This window comes from Elephantulus edwardii, unplaced genomic scaffold (assembly GCF_000299155.1).
Source record: "Elephantulus edwardii isolate Elephantulus edwardi_28Jun2011 unplaced genomic scaffold, EleEdw1.0 scaffold00092, whole genome shotgun sequence".
Lineage (NCBI taxonomy): Eukaryota > Metazoa > Chordata > Mammalia > Macroscelidea > Macroscelididae > Elephantulus > Elephantulus edwardii.
In genome coordinates this window covers 5,159,932-5,182,032 of record NW_006399842.1, presented here as the reverse complement: position 1 = coordinate 5,182,032, position 22,101 = coordinate 5,159,932, and the positions used below count along the sequence as shown (strand labels likewise).

General features: G+C 39.3%; 1 protein-coding gene across 1 annotated transcript in view; it reads right to left on the bottom strand.

Moving 5' to 3' along the window:
* Positions 1 to 22,101, bottom strand: part of BRINP1 (bone morphogenetic protein/retinoic acid inducible neural-specific 1) — a 283,604-nt gene that overhangs the window by 87,411 nt on the left and 174,092 nt on the right. Inside the window, exons 3-5 of the mRNA XM_006890697.1 lie at positions 21,429 to 21,619; positions 11,236 to 11,405; positions 8,102 to 8,207 (exon numbers count right to left, since the gene is read on the bottom strand). Coding sequence (XP_006890759.1) covers positions 8,102 to 8,207; positions 11,236 to 11,405; positions 21,429 to 21,619 — 467 coding nt within the window. The remainder of the gene's footprint in view (positions 1 to 8,101; positions 8,208 to 11,235; positions 11,406 to 21,428; positions 21,620 to 22,101) is intronic.

Below are 22,101 nucleotides of genomic sequence, written 5' to 3'. Positions count from 1 at the left end.
AATTAAAAGGCACATTGCCATGGGAAAGTCTGCTGTTAGGGACCTCTCCAAAGTACTGAAGAGCAATGGTGTCTCTCTGGAGACTAAGGTGTGTTTGATACAGGCCATGGTCTTCACAATCACTTGTTATGCATCAGAGAGTTCGACAATGACCAAGAAGGATAGGAGAAGAATTTATGCCTTTGAGCTGTGGTGCTGGAGAAGAGTATTGAGAATACCATGGACCATTAGGAAAATGAACAGATTTGTCCTGGAAAGGGTTATGCCGGGTGGCTCCTTGGAGGCAAGAATTCTGAGGCTCTGTCTAACATACTTTGGACATGTTGTGAGGAGAGACCGGTCCTTGGAGAAGGACATCATGCTTGGAGGGTGGAGGGACAGCACAGGAGGGGAAGTCCCTCTATGAGGTGGATTGATTCAGTGACTGGGATAATCAGGATGGGAGTGTCAGAGACAGTGCGACTGGCACAGGATAGATCAGAGTTTAGGGCAGTTGTACATAGGGTCGCTATGAGTCACAAGCGATTCCACAGCATATAACAACAACAACAAACAAACACAACTTGTAATGTCTGCAAAATCTAGAAGAAAGACAAATTATTTAAAAAATATACCCTCTCTTGCGGACCTTCAGTTACTATACTACTTCTCCCCAGTTAACACTCTGGGATTCTATAGAACTCCGTGTGGCTTTGGACTTTTGTAGATTAATGGTGAGAATCTGTGCTGAAATCCCAAAGGCACAAGATTCAAATCCATCAGCTGCTGCAGGGGAGTAGGAAGGGCAGTCTCCTCCCATGAAATTTACTGTTTCTGAAAACCCACTGGAGAGTCATCTATGAGTCAAATCTGACTCAACAGCACACAACAACCATGTCTTTTTATTGGGTCTGAAATGTATAGGAACAGAAGCCCATAGCACATATTCTTTTGTGTCTGTCTTCTTTCACGCAATGCTATGTTCATGAGACTTTTTTCACATTTCTACTTGAAACAGTTTATTGTTTCTATTGTATGACAGCTCATTGTATGAATGGACAATAAATCTATCCATTCTCTTATTGATGGATATTTGAGTAGTTTCCAGTGTGGGGTTATTTTGAATAAAGCCACTATAAACAATCATGTATTTCAGTACCATAGGGCACATTTCTCTTGGGTATATCTCAGGAGATGGAATTGTTGGGTCAAAGGACAAGGGTGTTTTGCAAAGTGATTGCATCAATTTACACTCCCACAAACAATACATGTTAAGTTCTCACTGTTCCACATCCTGTGTTCTCAGTATTGTAAGGCTTTTTCATTTTTAGCCACACAGGTTGTTATGTAATGGCATTTTACTGCAATATCAATTTACATGTTGCTTTTTTTTCTGAGTGTAAGAATTTGAGCATCTTTAAAATATTTATTTACCATTCTGATAATTTTGCTTGTGAGATGCCTGCATATATACACTGCCAATTTTTTTCTTCATACTTTTCTTATTTAGTTCTTTCTATATTCTTTAAAAGAGTCTTTTAACAAATAAATTAATTGCAAATATTTTCTTCCACCCCATGGTTTGAATTTCCATTTTAATAGCACCTTTTGATAAACAGAAATTTTAATTTTACTGTTGTATAATTTATCAGTCTTATCCTTTTATACTTAGAGTCCTTTGTAGCCTACTGAATAAATACTGGCTTACTAAAATTCATGACATATTTTCTTGTTCTTTATTTATTTTAAGAGAATTTGTTTTGTTTTTTCTTCTACTAGAAAACATTATTATTCCTCTTCTATTTTCTTTATGACTTTTCTACTTGACCAAAGAAAAAGAAGTCTTAACTTTTCTGAATCCCTATAATATCATATCCTATTTTTATTACTTCTTACATAGTGAGTTCGTACAGTACAAAATGGATTCTGTTGGTTTGACTCCACTTGTGACCCCAAGGGAGAAAGAGGGACAATCTTCTTCCTCCTGATTTATATCCTTAGAAACTCAATGGAGGGTGAGTTGTAAGTTGGGTCTTACTCTAAAACATGAGTGGATGATTACACTATGTACTGCATTGAATCACAGTTCTCTGTCCTATGAGCTTCTCTTTCTCAACCCTATATCCCACTTATCTAATTATCTAAATTCCTTGTAGTGTTTTTTTTTTTTAAAAACAAAGCAACCCTTTTCATGATGGCTTTGAGTAATTCTAGAACTGGTCATTTTTTCTGTGTTCTAGCTGCCATCTCTATCGTCTAAACCTATGACATCTCATCTTGAGTAGCTTTCTCATCTTGCTGCAGCCTTCTAACCGGCCACCAGCTTCCAATCTACCTCTTCCTAATGAACTAGCCATCTAGTATCCAGGGTGATCTTCCAAACAATTTCTTCATGTTAGTTTCTTGTTTAACACTCTTGCATGTGCCCACTGCTCTCAAGTTAAATTTCAACTCAGGGATACTTACTTGGAAAAAGCCTCTCAGGATTTAAACCCTGGCTTATAATTTGTATTTCTCACCTTTGATAGCTCTGCTCTAATCTTTGAGCATCTTATAAGATGTTTTCATATCCTCAAACAATGCTTGCTACTGACTCCTCCGTATGCATCCATAAAAATGCCCACCTATTCACCCTTCAGGTTTCACATAACCTTTCCACAGATTAACTTCACCTGCACATTTCTAGCGTAAGTTCCTTACTATCTAGGAGCATAGACCATGGATGATATTTCTCCAATGTAATTCATTATAATTATTTTTCTTAATCACATCTTCACTAATAGAATGGAGCCCCCCTGGCTGAGTCATTAAAGTATTATGCAGCTAACAAGGGCTGTAGACTTCAACATGGATTGAAGCTTAACATCACACAGGAGAGGAAGACCAGGGAGAGTAGGATGGATGCAGTAACTGGGGAAATGGAGGTAGGTGTATTGGAGTCAGTGAGACTGGCTCAGAACAGTACAGGTTTCAGAGCTTTTGTACATAGGGTCACTATGAGTCACAGGTGAATTGATGGTACATTAACAGCAATAACAACACCAGAAAGATGCATGGTTTGGACTCATTAGTCACTCTGTAGGGGGGAAAAATGTGGTGTGCTGAGTCTCAAAGATTTATAGCCTTAGAAATGAGCAAGGGACAGTTCTACTCTGTTCTAAAGAGCACCTGTAAGATGAAATTCAATTGCAGGCAGTGAGTATGGTACGTTTTTTCTTTGACAGGATGCATGCGTCCATATCTGTTTTGTTACCACTATATTCTCTTTCCAATCAATATACAGAATAGATCATCCAGAAGGCCAGCCTTTATAAGGAGGAATGTGGCATTAGGATTGGAGGAAGACTCATCAAAAACCTGTGTTATGCAGATCACACAACCTTGTTTGCTGAAACTGAGAAGGACTTGAAGTGCTTGCTGCAGAAGGTCAAGGAGGGCAGTTTCAAATATGGACTGAAGCTCAACATCAAGAAAACAAAGATTCTCATCACTGTGCTGATTGGCAGTATCATGATAGATGGTGAAAAGATTGAGACTATAGCTTTAGTGTGTTTGGTTCCACAATCAACACTCTTGGAACCAGCAACAAGGAAATCAAAAGACAAATTACATTGGGAAAGTATGCTGTCAGGGACCTCTCCAGAGTACTGAAGAGCAATGATGTCAGTCTGGAGACTAAGATGTGCCTGATCCAGGCCATAGTCTTCTCCGTTACTTAATATGCATCAGAAAGCTGGGCAATGACTAGGGATGATAGAAAGAGAATTGATGCCTTCAAGTTGTAGTGCTGGAAAAGAGTATTGAATATACCATGAACTGCTAAGAGAACAAACAGGTTCATCCTAGAGAGGGTGAAACCAGGCTGTTCCTTATTCTGAAGCTTTATCTGACATACTTTGGGCATGCTGCAAGGAGGGACCAGGCCTCAGAGAGGGACATCATGCTTGGGAGGGTGGAGGGGGCAGAGGGACAGCACAAGAGAGGAAGACCTTCTATGAGGTGGATTGACTCAGTGACTGGGATTATGGGGTAAGTGTGTCAGAGACAGTGAGGTTGGCACAACATAGAGCAGGGCTCAGAGCTGTTGTACATATGGTTGCTGTGAGTCACAAGCGAAGTGACAGCACCTAACAACAACAACAACAACAACATATTCTGGTGCCTAGATGAATTCTTAAAAAAAAAAAAAGATTGGGTTAAATTTAACTGATTTAGATTTACGTAGATTCATGTAACTAGGAGTCCTGGTGGTAAAAAACCAAAATCCACAGGTGGTTCTATGGGAATAAAATCTGTGGTCTCTCTTCCTATTTTGATTTACAACCTTGGAAACCAAATAAAGGGTCTTTATTAAGTTAGTTCCAACTTGACATCAGTGAGAGAGTGAACAGTGGGTTTTGCTTATAATATATCCAAAGAAAAGTCTGATGAGTTATTGTCTTCATGAAGTCATAATTTAAAGGGAAGGCGATATTGTTTTCAATCACCATATGCAATCAACTGAAGGGGGTATTTTTTTGGTTTTTCCTGGGTGTTTTTTTTTTTTTTTTTTGTGGATAACGTATTTCAAACATTTTCCATGGCAGGTCTGGGTTCTGGAAGACCTAGGCTTATACTTTCTCTCTTTAGTAAAAGAAATTTAAGATAATGTAGGAAAAAGTGGTTGGAAGGTAAGGGAATTCTGGAACTAAACTCCATCATCTTCATCTTAAATCTGCTTCAAAATGTCTCCGCACAGCATGTAATTCTGCATTTGGCCAATTCTTAATATGAAGTACTAAAAGGGAAGATCTGCCCTGTAGATAATCTTATTAAAAATAGAATCTTGCAGTAGGGATTGGGGCATGGTCAAGGGGAAAGACTGAGTACCACCCAGTAGTCAGGAGATTTTCAATGGATTTGTGGACCCGTACTGGACTGTTGATAGAAGAGATTCACATTTGAAAAAAAAGGCAAACAGGAAAAGAGAAAAGGGAAAAGACAGTAAGGAAAGGAAGAGACTATCTTTTTATAACTAGAACAAACTGTGTGCTTCTGAAGCATGTTAAAGCTGGCATCATCAGACTCCACCTCCAAGATTTGAGGCTAGAGTGTGCTCATTCACAGCTGTCACGTGGATCCACAGGAATGGAAGACAGATGAATACAACAATGGGGAAACAGGCTGAGCTTGGACATGTCCCTTCAGTGCTGCCATTTAGCATGCACAGATGTATGGATGAGCAGGGAACGGTTGTTGGATTGAGGAGCAGGAGATGTGAAGACCCCTGGTCTGTTGACTTGACTTGGCCCCATGTAAGGGGCTAGGGCTGAGTGAGGAGATCCAAAGGTCTGGGGCAAAGGAGAAGTTCACGGAGAAGTGGACTCCTGAGCTTGTTGGTCATTAAACCTAGCCATAGATGGCTGGGAATGAGTTGACCATAACCCAACTGGATGAAGAGAAGATGGTCCATGCTGTGGACTAAGGCTGACTGCTGAAACCTGATGGCTTGCTCTGGACTGGATGATGCTTATGGATGCAGTTATTAAAAGTTTTCAAGTTAGTCAGAGGATCCTTTAGCAAAAGGGACATGTTCGTTTCCTCAAAATAATGGTTTGGTAGAGATGGGCAAATCATCAATTGGTACTGAAAAGGAGGATATTAAAGACATGAGGCATAAAGTAGGTGGCTTACTCACTTTCACAAAAGTAGGTTTTGGTGGAATGATTGTAAGGGAGAGAAAAAAAATCTTGATGAACAATATATAGGGGGAAAAAACCCCTACCCAATATAAACAAACAAAATATAACGTAAATGAAGAACTGTATGGACTATAATGTACATGCATGAAACATAGTATACAAGAAAAATAAAAATTTTAATTTAAAAAAGAATAAAAAAATCTCTATAATCTCAAGAATTTCCTTTGTTGTAAAATATAGTTCAATTGCAACTGATAAGTCTGTTCTCGACAGGTAAAGCATGGACTGGCATGTGGTCAAAACACAGCCTAGAACCAGCTGTTGGGGTTTGAACCTTGGTTTTAATTTCATGTTCACTTACTCATTGACATCAAGGGAGAACCAATTCAGAGCCGGCCTTGCATTGGGTTTCTGAGGCTGTGAAAGGCACAGGAGATTGTCCGTGTTTCTCCCCCAGAGTGGCTGGTGGATTTGAACCAGAGAAGCTCAGCCTTTGGATTAACAGTGTAGTTCCCTAAGGTCTATGTCTCCAGAGCGTCTTTGCACTTCATAAGGTTGCATGAAGCATCACAAGAGTTAGTAAGTCAGAAAATGTTAGGCAGATCTGTCTTTCTTGTCTTCTTTCTTAACATGTATTCCCAAACCCACTTGTCTGGATGAGGTAATCAATGTAGTTGAGATTTTGGTTTTTTGTGCTTCGTTTTAACACTCAACCCATTCTGAGACTGACTTGTTTCCGCAAAGATTTTCATTCATTCCTCTCAAGTGAACACTACAAGTCTTCCCTGTACCATTTTCTAACCATCCTCTAACAAGAGCATGAATCAAAGAGTTGCCAGGGAACCAGAATATAAAAGTCTTATTAGGCTCTGCTTAGCTCTACCTGCCAATCTCAGCCCAACTTTACTCCCACTGACATTCAGAATCACCTTTATCATATACCTTTCTAGAAGGTCACATTTTTAGTATGTTCAAAGTTAAAGCATGTCATTTTTTCCCCCCGTCTGGAAAGTTAATACATGATTATCGAAGAAAAGTCAGAAAAGGAACTGAAAGCCTAAAATAAACCATCTGTAACCTAACCACCCAGAGGTAACCTCTTTTAAGCTCATATTTTAGCATATTTCCTTTGCAATACTAGATTGCTGGATCGTACCATGCATCCAATTGGAAATCTTCCAGTTTTAAACTAACATTATATCTGCTTAGTTCCAAATACTGCTGGAAATTCTTTATGAACAACATTTCAGTAGCTGCTGAGACAAATAAGCAACATAATTCACTTAGTCCCCTCATAAGGGAAATTGAGATTTTTTACATTGCTTTTTCCTGTTATAAATAAATAATGCATTTATGAATAGCTCTACTTGTATAGAAAGACAATTTTTTTGGTTGTTCTTTTTTTCTGTCACAAACTCTCCTCTTTATGATGAATTAATAAGGTCGAAATTATTATTTTAAAGGATACATTTCTTAAGGTCATGAATACATATGGAATATCTAACAGGAGTCTGACATATACTGGTCATTATGTAAATATTTACTGAATAAATATCAACAAATTAGCACTTAAAATAATTATACCCTCACAAGCAGTGTCTCGGAGCATCTGTTTCTCTGCACCTAGATGACGGAATGTTTTCTTTTGTCGTTGTTAGCTGCCACCAGTTAATTCTGACATGGGGTGACATCAAGTGTGCACAGTCTAACGGTGCCACAGGCTTTTGAAAGCTATGACCATTTGCACATATCACCAGATCGGTTTTCAAAGGCACCTCTGGGTGAGTTTGAACCACTGGGTAGGTCAGAGCCATTGGGTATGTTTGAAACAAACGCTGGGTAAATTTAAACTACTAATCTAACAACCAAGTGCTTAACTATCTGCACCACTCAGAAGCTGTTAAAAGTGTGCACCTGTGTGCTCACACGAGGCTGCGCACCGCCCCCCGCCCAAATGAATAGCAAATAAGGTGGAAGCGAATAGCATGGAGCCAGAAATTCTATAAAATTTCCCATATTTCTTGGAATTTAAATAAAAACTGCCAAAACACATTAGGAATCAAAACCAATAACGCAGATAATTCAGAGAATATAAGAAACTTTAATATATATTGGGTCTGAAGCATCTATAAATAACACCGTTTAGACATTTTCATCAGAGTAATCAGATAAAGCGCACATTTCCATACTTTCTGTGGGAAAAATAATTAATACCATGAATTTAACATATTGTATATGTTTAAAAATGTAAAAAATATAACGTACCTTAACTGTCTGAATTTCCATATTCATCGTTTCATCAGTTCCTCTCCCTTTCATCTTCTCCATTCTGCCTGCATATCATTTCTCCTCCCTCTGAGTATCTCCTCCCCTACATCTCTCACCTGTGTTCTTCCTTCATCTTCCCTAGTCTAGTCCTACCATTCCCATCTGCTTCCTACCTTGAAGGTGCAGTTTGCTCTCCGTGCTTTGCAGAAGGACGGAACTCACAGAGTCCAGATTGTCATAGCTGTTACAGCCCAGAGGCCCAGTGCGTGTCTCTGTGACCTGCAGGGGACATCAAATGACAGACAAGTGAGAGAGGGGCCTTTCTCTGGACTCTGAGAAGTCTGGCTCTAGTAGAGGCAAGGCTGGTGGGGTCTTCCGGCCTGTGCCAATAGCCACTTTCTGAGTATTTTGCTTCTTTCTAAGACTATGTTTGGTTGTCATCAACAAGCAGCTTGTTGAGAGAGCAACAGAGTTTTAGCACACAGACTAGAGCCAGACTACTTGGGTTTAATGGCTCACACTTCACGAGGTCGCTTTATGCATAACATTAACTAATAAATTGAATTATGTTTCAAAAGCTTGGACTTTGGAATCTGGAAAATCAGGATTTACTTTCTGGATGGGTCGATTTATTTTCTGTGTGACCTGAGGAAGTCACATCACATTTCTAAGTTCCTGCTAACTGAATCTAGCAACTCCCTCCCAGGAATGTTGCAAGGACTACAGGTAGGCTAGATTTCATGGCAGAAGGCACATGGCAGATGGTCAACAAAGAGCATCCAAAGATTAAACCCATCTGTAAGTCAAGTAAAGAATGTATTATATATATTGTTAGGTAAAAATACTATTATCTTCATCTCCCAAAAGTTTTAGGAACATGCTTGATCATGGCTACCACAGCACAAAATAGCCCAAGGACAATGTCTCTCTAAACAGCATCTTAAAAAATTAAGTGATGGTGCCAATAGAACAGCTGTTAAGGAGGAGAACCTTGAACTAAGTCTGGCTTAGTATGAAATGGGGTCTCTTCATCCTTTCAGCCAAGACGTTCTCTATCATTTAACACAACTATTTACAGGGCTGTTCTGAGACAGAGATTTGTACTCAGTGATAGAGACACACTACCCATTGTTTTGAGGGCACAGAAATTTAGAAAGCATTAATATATACTTTCAGATGCCAGCTCTGTCATTTCCAACTGTGAACAGTTAGAATAGTTACTCTCTTTAAGCCTCACATTTGCCATCTGTAAAATATTAATAATGGTCTTATCCACCATAGTCGGTAAGGAGATCATGATTTCAGAGTGGTTAGCACACAGGAAAGTTAAGAAATGCAGGACAATAAGGTTGCTTTTTTTTTTTTTTACATATGACTTATTCATTTTGATACAGGACAATTGTGTAGTGATTACTGAGTTAGAGTCATAGCTACCAATTCATTTTCACTACATACACCCGGGTGTAAGGGGGGTGAGCCCTTGCTTGGGCTGCCTGCTGGCCTCCAACACAGCTGGAAGGAAGTCTCAGTGTAGCCAGCGAGTCTTGAGGTAGTGGCAAGAAAAAACTCAAGTCCAGTTGGGTGTGAAAGCAGTACTACGCAAAGACCGGTTTCTTGAATGGCCCTTGTACCATTTCTCTGAGATTTTCCTGTTAAGGAGGCAGGCTGCACTTGCAGGCTGCATAAAAGAGGATTATCTCTGTCAGAGCTTCAGTATCTCAATTCCGCATCCCATCCAGGGGGGAGAGAGCATTTTGTGATAATGAAAACCGGGCCTTTGCAGTACTCCCGACTCTGATGGCTTCATAAAGATCCATCTCAGCACCGAGCTTCCTAACAACATAATCCCCCCAATATAGGCGATTCTTCTTGGATAAGCTGGTCCTTTGTTTGTCTAACTGATTTATTTCTCTGCCTATTCCCTCCCTCTACAGTAACTCTCTCCCTCCCACACTTCCCTTTTCCCTTGGTCAATTTCTGCCTCAGCTTCTCAAGTCTCTCTAAATCTTTTTCCCCCCTTTCCCTGGAGATATCTTTGAAAGTCTTAAAATAAGTCTAGGCTGGCATTTTATTCAGAAGAAATTAGACTGACGACTCAGAAGTAAAATGCAGGCATAATTTAGTTTAAGAAAATGTGAGAGGCAAAGATACGCACCGAAGCCCTCAGAAGAACTAATCTTTGATATCAAAAATGTCCTCCCACATTCTCTTTATAGAGGGAATCTCTGAACATACTGTATTTAAAATGCAATCTATTATCTTTTTTTAAAAAAAAAATTTCTTGTGAGTTACTGAATTGAACATGTAGAGTCACCCTACCCCACAGAGTGACTAGCTATATATGTGGCTCTTTAAATTTAAGTTTGAAGAATTAAGTATAATTTAAAAGTTATTTCCTAAGAAATTATATTTCACATTCTCAATTGACCACAAGTGACCAGCGGCTACTGCTGTGGCCAGCAGAGATAGAGAATATTTTCATCATGACAGAAGCCTGGACATCTCTGGTCTAAAAGGACTTGGATCAGCGAGCTGCAGAATATCTGCTTTTGTAGCACAGCCCTGTTGTGTATTTACACATTACAGGTTTTTTTTTCTCCCTCCCTCCCTCCCTCCCTTTCTTTCTGACACAGGAGGAGATTTCTGCTCCTTCTCCAGTGGAGCAGCTAGTGGATTTGAACCGCACGCCTTCATGACTGCAGCACAGCTTTTTGCCACCAGGCCACCAGGGGTCCCCTGAAGTTTGTTTCTTTAGTGCTAAAACAGCAGCACAGATTTAGAACAACAGAGTTCATCCAAGTCTCCAGGGCCATGTTTAGTATCTGGTCCTTACTAGAAAAAGTACACTGGCTATTGGATTACAGAATTAAGTTCTGGACCTTTTTAGGATATTTTCTAGCTGTGTAAGAGGCTTTTACATCCAGACTCAATCTATAAAATAGAGGAGAGAAAAGAAAAATACAAGTACTGAAAAAAATGACAGTCCTAGGCTAAGTTTGTGTGGGAAATTTGACTCCTGCTAACACAGTTACCTTGAGAAAACAATTTACCCGGTGAGCTTTTTCACCTAGAAAGAGATCTTAATAATCATCCACACAGGAGAACTGCATAAGAGGACTGTTGATAATTATGCCAGGCCCATATCCAGATGGGTTTAGCAAATGAATACATGTGATTTTACTAATAATAAAGGTTGGCTATTCTATCAGTAGGAATGGGTGGCATATGTCCATCTACTATCAGAACCTTTCCCTTTTACTACTATTGTGTGGTGGGCCCGCCTCCCAAGCGTACCCTCAAGCCATACCTTAATTGCTCCAGTTGATATCTGGATCTCATGGAGCCGCCTCATGGTGCCATCCCGGTCAACAAAGTAGGACGATGCAAGCTGGTGCAGAGCTTCAACGCTTTGAGTGGCATTCCCTGACTTCCTGTCGAGGCGACTCTTGTCCATGTACATGGTCAAAGCCTCCTCTCCTGCATGAGAAAAGTGGGGGAAAAGCTCAGGTAGTCTGTGATGATTTGGGGTACATGGATAGGACTCCAGTTCCTGAGATCAGTTTCCAACTTTCTATTAATTTTGTCCACATTTCCTTCCACCTCTGAACATCTAGGGTAAAATGAAAGATACAGTCTATTTTCTTTTTACTGTATTAACTGTTGCTCTTGTTACTTGTCATCAAGTTAATTAAACACTTTTATTGTTGTTGGATACTCCTGAATGGATACCAAATCACTGTGATCCCAAGGGACAGAGGAGAACTACCACATAGTTTTCTCTAGAAAATGAAAAGTAATACATGTAACTAACACTAATGACATGCATTCAGTTTCTGGTAGATGATGCTAGTCTAGGGGATATGGAGATCTAAGATCATTTCAAATGCCAGGTGACTAGCCAACATATATACATACACACAGTGGAACTACAGGTCAAGGAAAGGGTGTTTGCACTCCTGTCAGTAACATGGGCCACTCTCTGGAGCTGTGACTCTCAACACTTCCCCTACACAAATGTGCCCTTCATTTGTATCTGCAGGCTAACTTCTCTTCACCCCTCAAGATTAACCTCATACATCACCTCTTCTGGGAAACCTTTCTAGAATTCTCTATTCTTCCTCTAAACTAGGTTAATAACACTTGCACAGTCCTCTGTCCTTCTCAGTTATAACACTTGCCACATTGTCTGTTGATAGCTTGTCTAATAGCTTCCTCCACTAAAACAGAAGTATCATGAAGTCAGGGAGTATGTGAGTTTTTAATTATTTTATTAACATTACCTAGCATATTATAGGCATATATTTGGTGCTGGGCAATGATTAGAAGATTTACGGATAAATGTATAAACATGAAACTAATCCAATTCTACAGCGTGTGTTGATTTTTCTTTGGGGGAGAGGGGAAGTCCCCCTGAGTTGATTCCCACCATTCTACTATAGGACAGCGTAGAACTTATACAGAGTTCTATTTCTGATGCTGCAAATCGTTATAGAAGCAGATTGTCACATCTTTCTCCTGCAGAGCAGCTGATGAGGTCAGACTTATGGTTGACAGTAAACTCTTAATCACTTCATCACCAGGGTTCCTCCAGTCTCTTATGAACTTGAAATTTCACAGCAGGAAGGATTTGAATTCACCTTTGGGTACACCATGCCTAGGTTTGTGTCAAGTTCTGAAGAATACATTCATGTTTGGACTTTTTAATGACATCTTCACTAGTTATGCAAGAAAATGTAACCTTCCTTCCTTTGAACTCCCTATCAGTTTAAATCAATTGCTGTAAAAATGCCTGTCTATCCAATTAGACTTTAAGTGGCTGGCTATAGTAATGGGTGGATGGTGACACATGAAGATCACCTGATTCATCGCTGTAATGTCTAGAACAAGCCTCCTAAGATCTGATGAAGAGATATCATTTTATGGATAAATTGATGAATAGATGGATGCGTAGATAGGTAAATGATTAAGTAAGTGAATGTACTAGAAGCTAGAGCTAATGGGCAGAGGAAATAAATATTCCAAGTGTCATCTCAGTCTCTCTCAGGGGCTTGTGAAAGAAAAGGTGATGCAAGTCCACTTCCCTCTGGACTGAGAACTGGCAGAAACAAACCTTAGACCAAGAGGGGTTAATGGGCTTTTTGCTACATTATTAAGACTTAATTTCTTGTTTATTAAGAGAACGTTCTGTTCAGAGTTGCTTTCCCATTTGGGCATTCCTGAAAATTGCCTCTGCACCCTACATAGGCCTTTCTTCAGTCTTTCTGTTCTCTAGGGGACATTGCCTCATTCTCTGCAGCACCTTCCATCAGAGGGGAAAATGTAGGATGCAGATAAGGAAGAGATAGGGGATGCAGTAGAAGCTGGTTGTTTTACTTTTGGAATCAATAGGATGGGCACTGCGGGTGCCTAGACATTAAGTTTTCTGAAACGTGCCTTGCCTTTTTAAGTCCTGGAGATGTGACGTATGGGGCATAAAGAATATATAGAAACATACACAAGAAAAGGCCTCAGCTCTCTTGCATACAAAGATGTGTTTTCAATGTGCACACATATTCACAAACATGTCAGAGCTCACATAGACACATATAATATATATAAATCTAATCCATTTTTATAAGCACAAAGTATATATATATTTGAATGTCTGTGTGTGAGTTAACTTACTTCTCCATAGGAAGGCATCCATGAACATTGTCTATGCCCTAACGCTAAGCATGCAGACACATGTAGTCACACAAGCTTAATCACATTAACACAGCCTCCAAGATCGCCAAGAGATATTAATGAAACTCACTCTCTCTTTCATCATGTGTTATTTTGTATCCAAGATTTTCTCCCTATTCAGTTTCTATGGGAAAGCTATGTAAACAAAGAATATTATGAGTGCAGGAGAGTTCACCAAAACTTTGGGGATCCCAGGGAAACACCTTAGCTGTCAGTTGTGTGCCTTCTACATTTCCTTTCTAACTTCTTTTCTTCTCCTTTAAGAGTTCAACAATTTCATTTTCATGTCTCTAGGTAGCAGTTTAAGGATTATCTTTCTTTGCTTGAGTATGCCTTTGTAACTCACTTGACACCTTGAACAACTTATCGAAGAATTTATTCTAAAAGAATACAGTATGCTTAAGGAAAATTACGGTAAATAAAGCTGTCTACATTTCCTTGTATATAGATGAGGAAATTGAGCTACAGACAGGAAAGTTAATTTCTCCATGTCTCCCAGCCATCTAGTAAGTGGCTAGAATGAATTTCAGTCATAAATCTCTAAGCAACAACATGATGCTAGATTCTAGATAATATACTAAGCACCTTGAATTCATCATTTTATTTAATCCTTATAAAAGCCACTTAGGTAGCTGTATTTTTGTGACTATTCATAAAAAGAAAAACTGAGGCTTAAAGGATTGAACATCTTGCTGAGGTGACAAAGCTGATGAGTAATGTTGGTGGCAGGATTTAAACCAGGCAGTCAAACTTCAGAGCCTCTGCTTTCCTTCACTACAATTTATGACTCCTCTGATCGTAAGAGAAGACAATTAAAAAATATGTTTTACACAAATGAATGAAAAGATGATGTAAAAGAACTTCACACAGTTTCTGACATGTAAGTGTTCACGCAACAGTAAACCTCTATCCCTTCCCTCTCACCAGTGCACCCAGTGTAGGTGTGATTAAGTGAACCTTTAGGGTTTGCTGTCCAACATTGGATCACAAGTCAAAGCTTTGCATATTTTAAAACGTACTGTAAAAACAGAAGAGGAACAAGGCTTTGTGAATAATTCACCACCTCTCCATGGAGAAATTAAAAAGATATTTCATTGCAAAAGAAAGGCCTTTGTTATTTGGGGTTTCCAGGGATTTGGACAGATCACAGCTTTTAATAGATAAGCTAAATTGGTTGCAATGCTCATGTTGCTGCCCAACCTTCGCTTTCCTTCTCCAAGTAAAACTGGAAGTGGGAGAAGTTCAAAGGAATGGGTACAAGTTAATGTTGAACATAAATGATAAGTGATTCTCATTTTACAATAGAATAAGCTTCTTGTTGTTGACTGCATTAGAGTCGAGCACAACTCATAGCAACCTTATGAACAAAAGATCTGAAGCCTTTCTATAATTATCGTTGTTTCTCAAAGTTCATAGAGTTTCCAGAGGCATGTTGTTTAGAAAGTGGATGCCACTCCTGCTTCCAAACCTGTCTTAAACTGGGGGCTCCACCAAATACTGTCCATCATGAGTGACAATTATGGTATTTGACACTCCAGTGACACAAGGTTCAGCATCACAGCCACCCGGGTTACCTCAGTATAGCAAACTGACTGACCAGTGCTGTACCACTTAGAGGAATGTTCCTCCAAAATATAATTAACAACTTTTAAATACAAAGGCCTTCTATGTGCTGTAACATTCTAAGTCCTCCTTAATTCAAGATCTGACTAGCAACACACACAATGACTGTTCTGTAGTTTCCACACTCAGTTGGGTCACCCTTCTTTGGAATGGGAACAAATATAGATCTCTTCCAGTCAGTTGGCCAAGTGGTTGTTCTCCAGATTTCTTGGCACAACTTGGTGAGCACATCCAGGGCAACATCTGTTATCTGAAATACTTCAATTGGTATACCATCTATTCCTGGGGCCTTATTTTTTGCTATTTCCTTCAAAGCAGCTTGAACTTCTTCCTTCATCACCATAGGCTCTTGCTCATATGTTATTTCTTTAAATTCCTCTGTATCTGCCATTCATTGATTTCACATGCAAGCAAGATTCTACTGAAGATCATCCAAAAACGATTAGAACAGCACATCAGCAGAGAACTGCCGGAAGTCCAGGCTGGGTTTAGAAGGGGTGGTGGTACTAGGGATATCGTTGCTGATGTTAGATGGATCTTGGCTGAAAGCAGGGAATACCAGAATGTCTATCTGTGTTTCATTGATTATGCAAAGGCATTTGACTGTGTGGATCATAACAAACTGTGGCTGACTCTGAGAAGAATGGGAATCCCAGAACATTTAATTGTGCTAATGCGAAACCTATACTTGGACCGAGAGGCAGTAGTCAGAACAGAGCAGGGTAACACTGCATGGTTCAAAATTGGGAAGGGTGTATGCCAGGGATGCATCCTGTCTCCATACCTTTTCAACATGTATGCAGAGCAGATTATCCGAGAGGCTGGGCTCTATGAGGAGAATTGTGGCATCAGGATTGGTGGAAGATGTATTAACAATCTCCGTTATGCAGATGACACAACCCTGCTTGCTGAAACTGAGGAGGACCTCATGCACTTGCTGCGAAGGGTCAAGGACTGCAGACTTCAGTATGGACTAAGGCTCAGTGTCAAGAAAACAAAGATTCTCGCCACTGGACCAATTAGCAGCATCAGGATGGATGACGAAGAGATTGAGAGTGTCCACAGCTTCAGTTTGCTTGGCTCCACAGTCAAAAAGCGTATCGCTATGGGAAGGTCTGCTGTTAGGGACCTCTCAAAGGTACTCAGGAGCAACAGTGTCTCTCTGGAGACTAAGGTGCGTCTAATACAGGTCATGGTATTTGCAATCGCTTGTTATGCATCAGAGAGTTGGACAATGACTAGGGAGGACAGAAGGAGAGTGGATGCTTTTGAGCTGTGGTGCTGGAGAAGGGTACTGAATGTACCATGGACTGCCAGGAAAACAAACAGATTCATCTTGGAGAGGATTAAACCAAGCTACTCCTTGGAGGCAAAGATTCTGGGGCTTTGTCTGACATACTTTGGACATGTTGCCAGGAGGGATGGGTCCTTGGAGAGGGACATCATGCTTGGGAGGGTGGAGGGACAGCGCAGGAGGGGAAGACCCTCTATGAGATGGATTGATTGGGGTAATAGGGATGGGTGCGTCAGAGGCGGTGTGGTTGGCGCAGGATAGAGCAGGGTTTAGAGCTGTTGTGCATAGGGTCGCTATGAGTCGGAAACGACTCGATGGCACATAACAACAACAACGACTAGCAATGAGCAACAAACACATAGTGGTTAGCTGATTGTTGGAGTGAATGATAAGTGAGGAGGGGAACAGTTGAAACACATGGCAACTGTTGGGTCAAAATATAATGTTCTGTGGGCAGAAAATTCTAGATGCAAAATATAGCTCTACTACTTACTACTTACATAACATTGAGCAAATTATCTCTTCTCAGCCTTAGTTTCCTCATACATAAAACTGATATAATACGATATAACTTTCAATTTTTTAGAATTAGGGAAAAGCACAATACCTACTATGTGGTAAACATTTAATAAGTAGTGACTAATATTATTGTTAAGAATTAATGCCTTTGCTCAACCAATTTTGCCATACACAGTCCCCACAAAACATTCATTACTAAAGTATTGATAGGCCTTTTCTTGAAGTATCAGCATAGAGAGCTCTGCAACTTTTCTTCTTAGCTACTTCTGGCCAAGTTAAACTTGCACTTCTTCTACTCCATAGTGCAAAGTCTTCCTTTGAAGATCTACTGGACTCTGCTTCCATTAAACAATTCATGTTCAGCTGTTACAGGTCATACCTACCATATACAAATGTTACTCAGGACCTTCTAAGCAGGAAATACACCAGTTCATAAGCAAAGGATGCCTTTGCTAGCTCAATGAACTCATTCACTGTTGAAAAATAACTCATGTCTAAAGAACTGTGGCTCAAAACAGAAAATTATGTAAAGAGGCAAGAACTGTAGTATATAATGCATAGAGAGCAAATTAAACGATGGCTTCGATGAAACACATTTTAGTCTTTAATTTCATATCCTTGTTCTTTAGAACTTTGGAATGGTCCTTTGGAAGAGATTTCCGATTTACTGGCTGTGGTTACTGCGACTGTTGATGACGGATACAAGTAGAATGAAATAATTGAAAATTTCAGTCTTTTCTCCATCTATCATGATGTTGCCCATTGGTCCAGTGGTGAGGATCTTTTAAAGTGATGGCTCCTGAGAACAGGCCCAGGGTAGGTGAGAAAAAGTGTCACCATCTTTGTCCCTAATGGCCACTTTGGTGGTACTTCCTTTATCATAATGTTTGTTCTTTTAGCAGTCCATGGGATATTCAGGACTCATCTCAAAGACATCATTTCTTCTTCCTTTATCCTTATTCATTGTCCAACTTCAGATACATAGGAAGTAAAATGAAAAGACCATGACTTTGATCACGCACATTTTGGTTAAACTGTTATCTTTGATATTTAGAATATTTAAGAGGTCCCTGACAGATTTCCCCAGTGAAACACACTATTTTATTTCCTGTTTGCTGTTACCAAGGTTGATGGTTGTGGATCAGAGTAAATGATTGAGAACTTCAATCTTTATCTATCATAATGTTGTCTATTGGTCTAGTGGTGAGGATTTTTGTCTTTGATCTGCAGCAAATGTTTCAAATCCTCCTCACTTTCAGCTACCAAGGTTGTGTAATCTGCAGAATGCAGATTTGTTGATTATTCTTTATCAAATCCTGATGCCACATTTTTCTTCATATAGTCCAACTCCTTGAATGATTTTCTCAGTATACAGATAGAATGAGTATGGTGAAAGATTACAATCCATATACACACTTTAAAAAAAAAATTTTAAATCAAGTAGTGCTTACTGGTTCTGTTTGGGCAATAGCTTCTTGATCTAGGTAGAGGTTTAACATGAACACAATTAAGTGTTCTGGGATTTCCATTCTTCTTAAAGTTAGCAATAAGTTGCTGTGATTCACACAGTCAAAAGCCACTTAAAAAGTCAATTGAAAAAAAAAAAGAAAGGAATATCCTTCTAATATTGTTTTCTTTCCGCCGAGATCCATCTGACATCAACAATGATATTCCTTAGTGTAGTTTTTTCTGAATCCAGCTTGAATTTCTGGCAGTTCTCTATGTACTGTTCTAGCCATTTGTCAACAATTTTAGAAATATTTTATTTGCATCTGATATTAAGAAAGATGTGTGGAGCAGTTGGATTTGACAAAGTGCCTTTTCATGTTTTGGTTGAGGCCTGAGTGTGGACTGTTGGCCTATTTTTTTGTTTCATTCACAACTGAGTGTGAACTGATTGGATTTGACCTTGTGTTTAAAAAGACCATTGGTTCCCAGTTTGGAAGGAGGAGTGACACTCACTTCCGAAACAACATACCTCTGGAAACTCCATGAACTTTGATAAATGACAATAATTATAGAGAGGCACTTCAGGCCTTTTTTTCATAGGGTTGCTATGAGTCATGCGTAACTTGATGACAATCAACAACAACAACATCATCTGATATTAATGATGTTCTTGTTGTTGAGTACCATCAAGTCACAATCAGCCCACAGCTGAACCTCCCATGGGTTTTCAGAGGCAGTGAATCACATCGATGGTATCCTTCTCTCAGGGAGCAGCTGGTAGATTCAAACCATGTGTATTCAGGGTTGCAGCACAGATTCTTACCACTAGGTTATGAGAGCTCCTGATGTTAACTATTTTATTCAATGATTTCCACATTCTGTTATATCAGATTTTGTGGAAATGGAAACAAATACGGATCTGTTGTAGTCAACTAGCCATCTATCTGTCTTCCAAATTTCGTGGCATAGACAAATAAGCATGTTCAGTGCTGCATCTATTTGTTGAAACATGGTAATTGGTATTTCATCAACTCCTGGGACCTTATATTTTGTCAATTATTTCAATACTTCTTAAACTTCTTTGTTCATTATCACTGGCTTTTACTTATATGTTACTTCCTGAAGTGTTTCAGTGTCAACCAATCCTTTTTTGAATATAGTGACTGTATATTCATTCTGTCTTCTTTTGATGCTTCCTGCATCACTCAAGATTTTGCCCTGGACATTCTTCAGTATTGTAACTCAAGATTTGAATTGCCACTAGAATCCCTTAAAAGTGCATTGTTGTTGTAATGTATCATGGAATTGGAACTGACTTAAAGCTGACCCTCTAATATGTTTTCAGAGGCAGTAAATTGCACAGGAGGAGGCTGCCATCCTTCTCCCACAAAGCAGCTGATAACTTTGAACAGCAAGCCTTTGGGTAGGCAGTGCAACTTCTTACCACTAAGGCACCAAAGCTGCCTAGAAATGTATTAGTAACTGTCATTTCCCATTTTATTCACATTTTACTATTTTCATTTGAGTGAAAACTTATGAACCAAATTAGTGTTTTATTCAACCATTCATACACATTATGATTCATAATATTGATTATAATCCACACATTTTAATAGCAGTCTTCTCATTTCTTCCTGGTGCTTCCTGTTTCCATTTACTCACCATTTCTTATCTCTTCCTGACTTTTGACCATTTGATGTCGTACAGTGATCCTTTTAAGGAATGCACTCTTCCCTGGTGTTCCTGGCCACGTCAGGGAGCTGTCAACTATTGGGCTGAAAGTTGTGTCATAGGAATGGCTTTTGTTTCAGCTTAGGGATGACTAAGGATCATAGGGTTAGAAGTTTCATTAGTCTAACAGACCAGTATATCAGGTCTTTTCTGTGATTTTGAGGTTTGTTTCACATTTTTCTCCCATTATGATCTCTTTCAGAGTGGATCCCATTAGTGTTATCTGGGAACTATCCAGTTCTTCTGATCTTAAGGTCAGGAAGATTAAAGTCTCCATGTTCCATTAGTCCTCTGCACTAAGATTCCTTAAGATTTTTTACTTTTCTTTGTTCCATATAAGGCAAGACCAATAGCTATTCCACACATGGTTACTTCCCAAGGTTTTAAGACCCCTGTTGTTCCTCACTGAAGTACACGTAGTACACTGTCTTGGGAGACAATGTTATGTTAATTGTTCTTCAGTGTCACTGTATCTATGGCCTGAGCTCTCGGCTCCAACAACTCATTCCTTTTAGATATTTGGTAATGGTTAAGAATTGTTTGTATTGTTTTCTTCCTTTTACCCTCTCTTCTTATTCCCAGTCTCTCAAATATTTATTAGATAAAGGGAGGAGGACTGGAAAAAAATTGATGAAAGTGGAGCCATTATTTTACTTTCTTATTAATTTACTTTAAATCCATATGAGAAACAAACAATACCCCATTATAAAATGATAACCTCAAGTTATCAGAACTTAAATTAGGCTTTAAAAAATAGACTCAATTCTCTGCCTCATATCTAAAATTTATTTCTTTAGGTTACACAATACTCCAAAGAATTAATACAATTATCAGATTAAGCACTCCCTGATGATTAGACCACATTCCAGAAGAATTAAGGCATTTATCAGATTAAGCAGTGCCCATGAATTGAACTAATTTCAAGGTTAAACTGTATTTTCATGAAATAAAAAGGTCTCAGTTTTACTTCCTCGTAGAATAGAATCAACTCCTCTTATATGACATGACTAAACAAATCAATTTGACTTATCTGGGAATATATGCATTTTCAAGATATGCAATAGCAGAGAGATCTAGAAGGCGATGATCTCAGGACACCCCACTATATCTTCCATCTTAGACCCAAAGTCATGACCAGGACTCAATAGGTGCTGACCTACCTCCCAAGGTAGCAGAGATGAGGAGGTGGGTGCCGTACTTTTTGATGATGGTATCAATGAACTGTTGAGTGGTGGGTCTTCTGCCAAGTAGGCGGATGCTCCTTTGAAACTCTGGCATGAGGGGCACTGGATGACGGACCAGATCTCTCCTCTCAATGGCTGTGTTCCTCACCTTCCAACGGGCAAACTCCCTAGATAGGAGAGATAAACAAGGCTGTCACCACCTCTGGCTCAAAAACACAGTGCACTAAATCACCCCATTCACATATCTCTCCGACAAGAAGAATTATTTTTATTATTTGTCAAGTGATACTTTCATCTAGAGCTCTCAATTCTCTTCAGTCAAAAAGATTTAGTCAGTAATGTGACTTTACGCTTTGAAAGGTGGAAGGTCAGAGAAAGAGGGAAAAAGCCTCACCAAGAGAGATTAAATCAGTGACAAAGAATACTGTTTGTGTATATCAGTGATCTTGAAGATGGTGCAGGATAGGTTCAGATCTGTAAGTTGTAGTCAACTCAATGGCACCTAACAACGACAGTGTTCTTCATCAATAGAAATATGGTGGTGAACCAGGCATAAGCCAGCGTGCCATTTACTAGTTTATATGTTAAGTTGAAAAGGAGAAAAAGAAAAAAAAAAACTTCCAATATGATAATTAAATAGTGATGATGA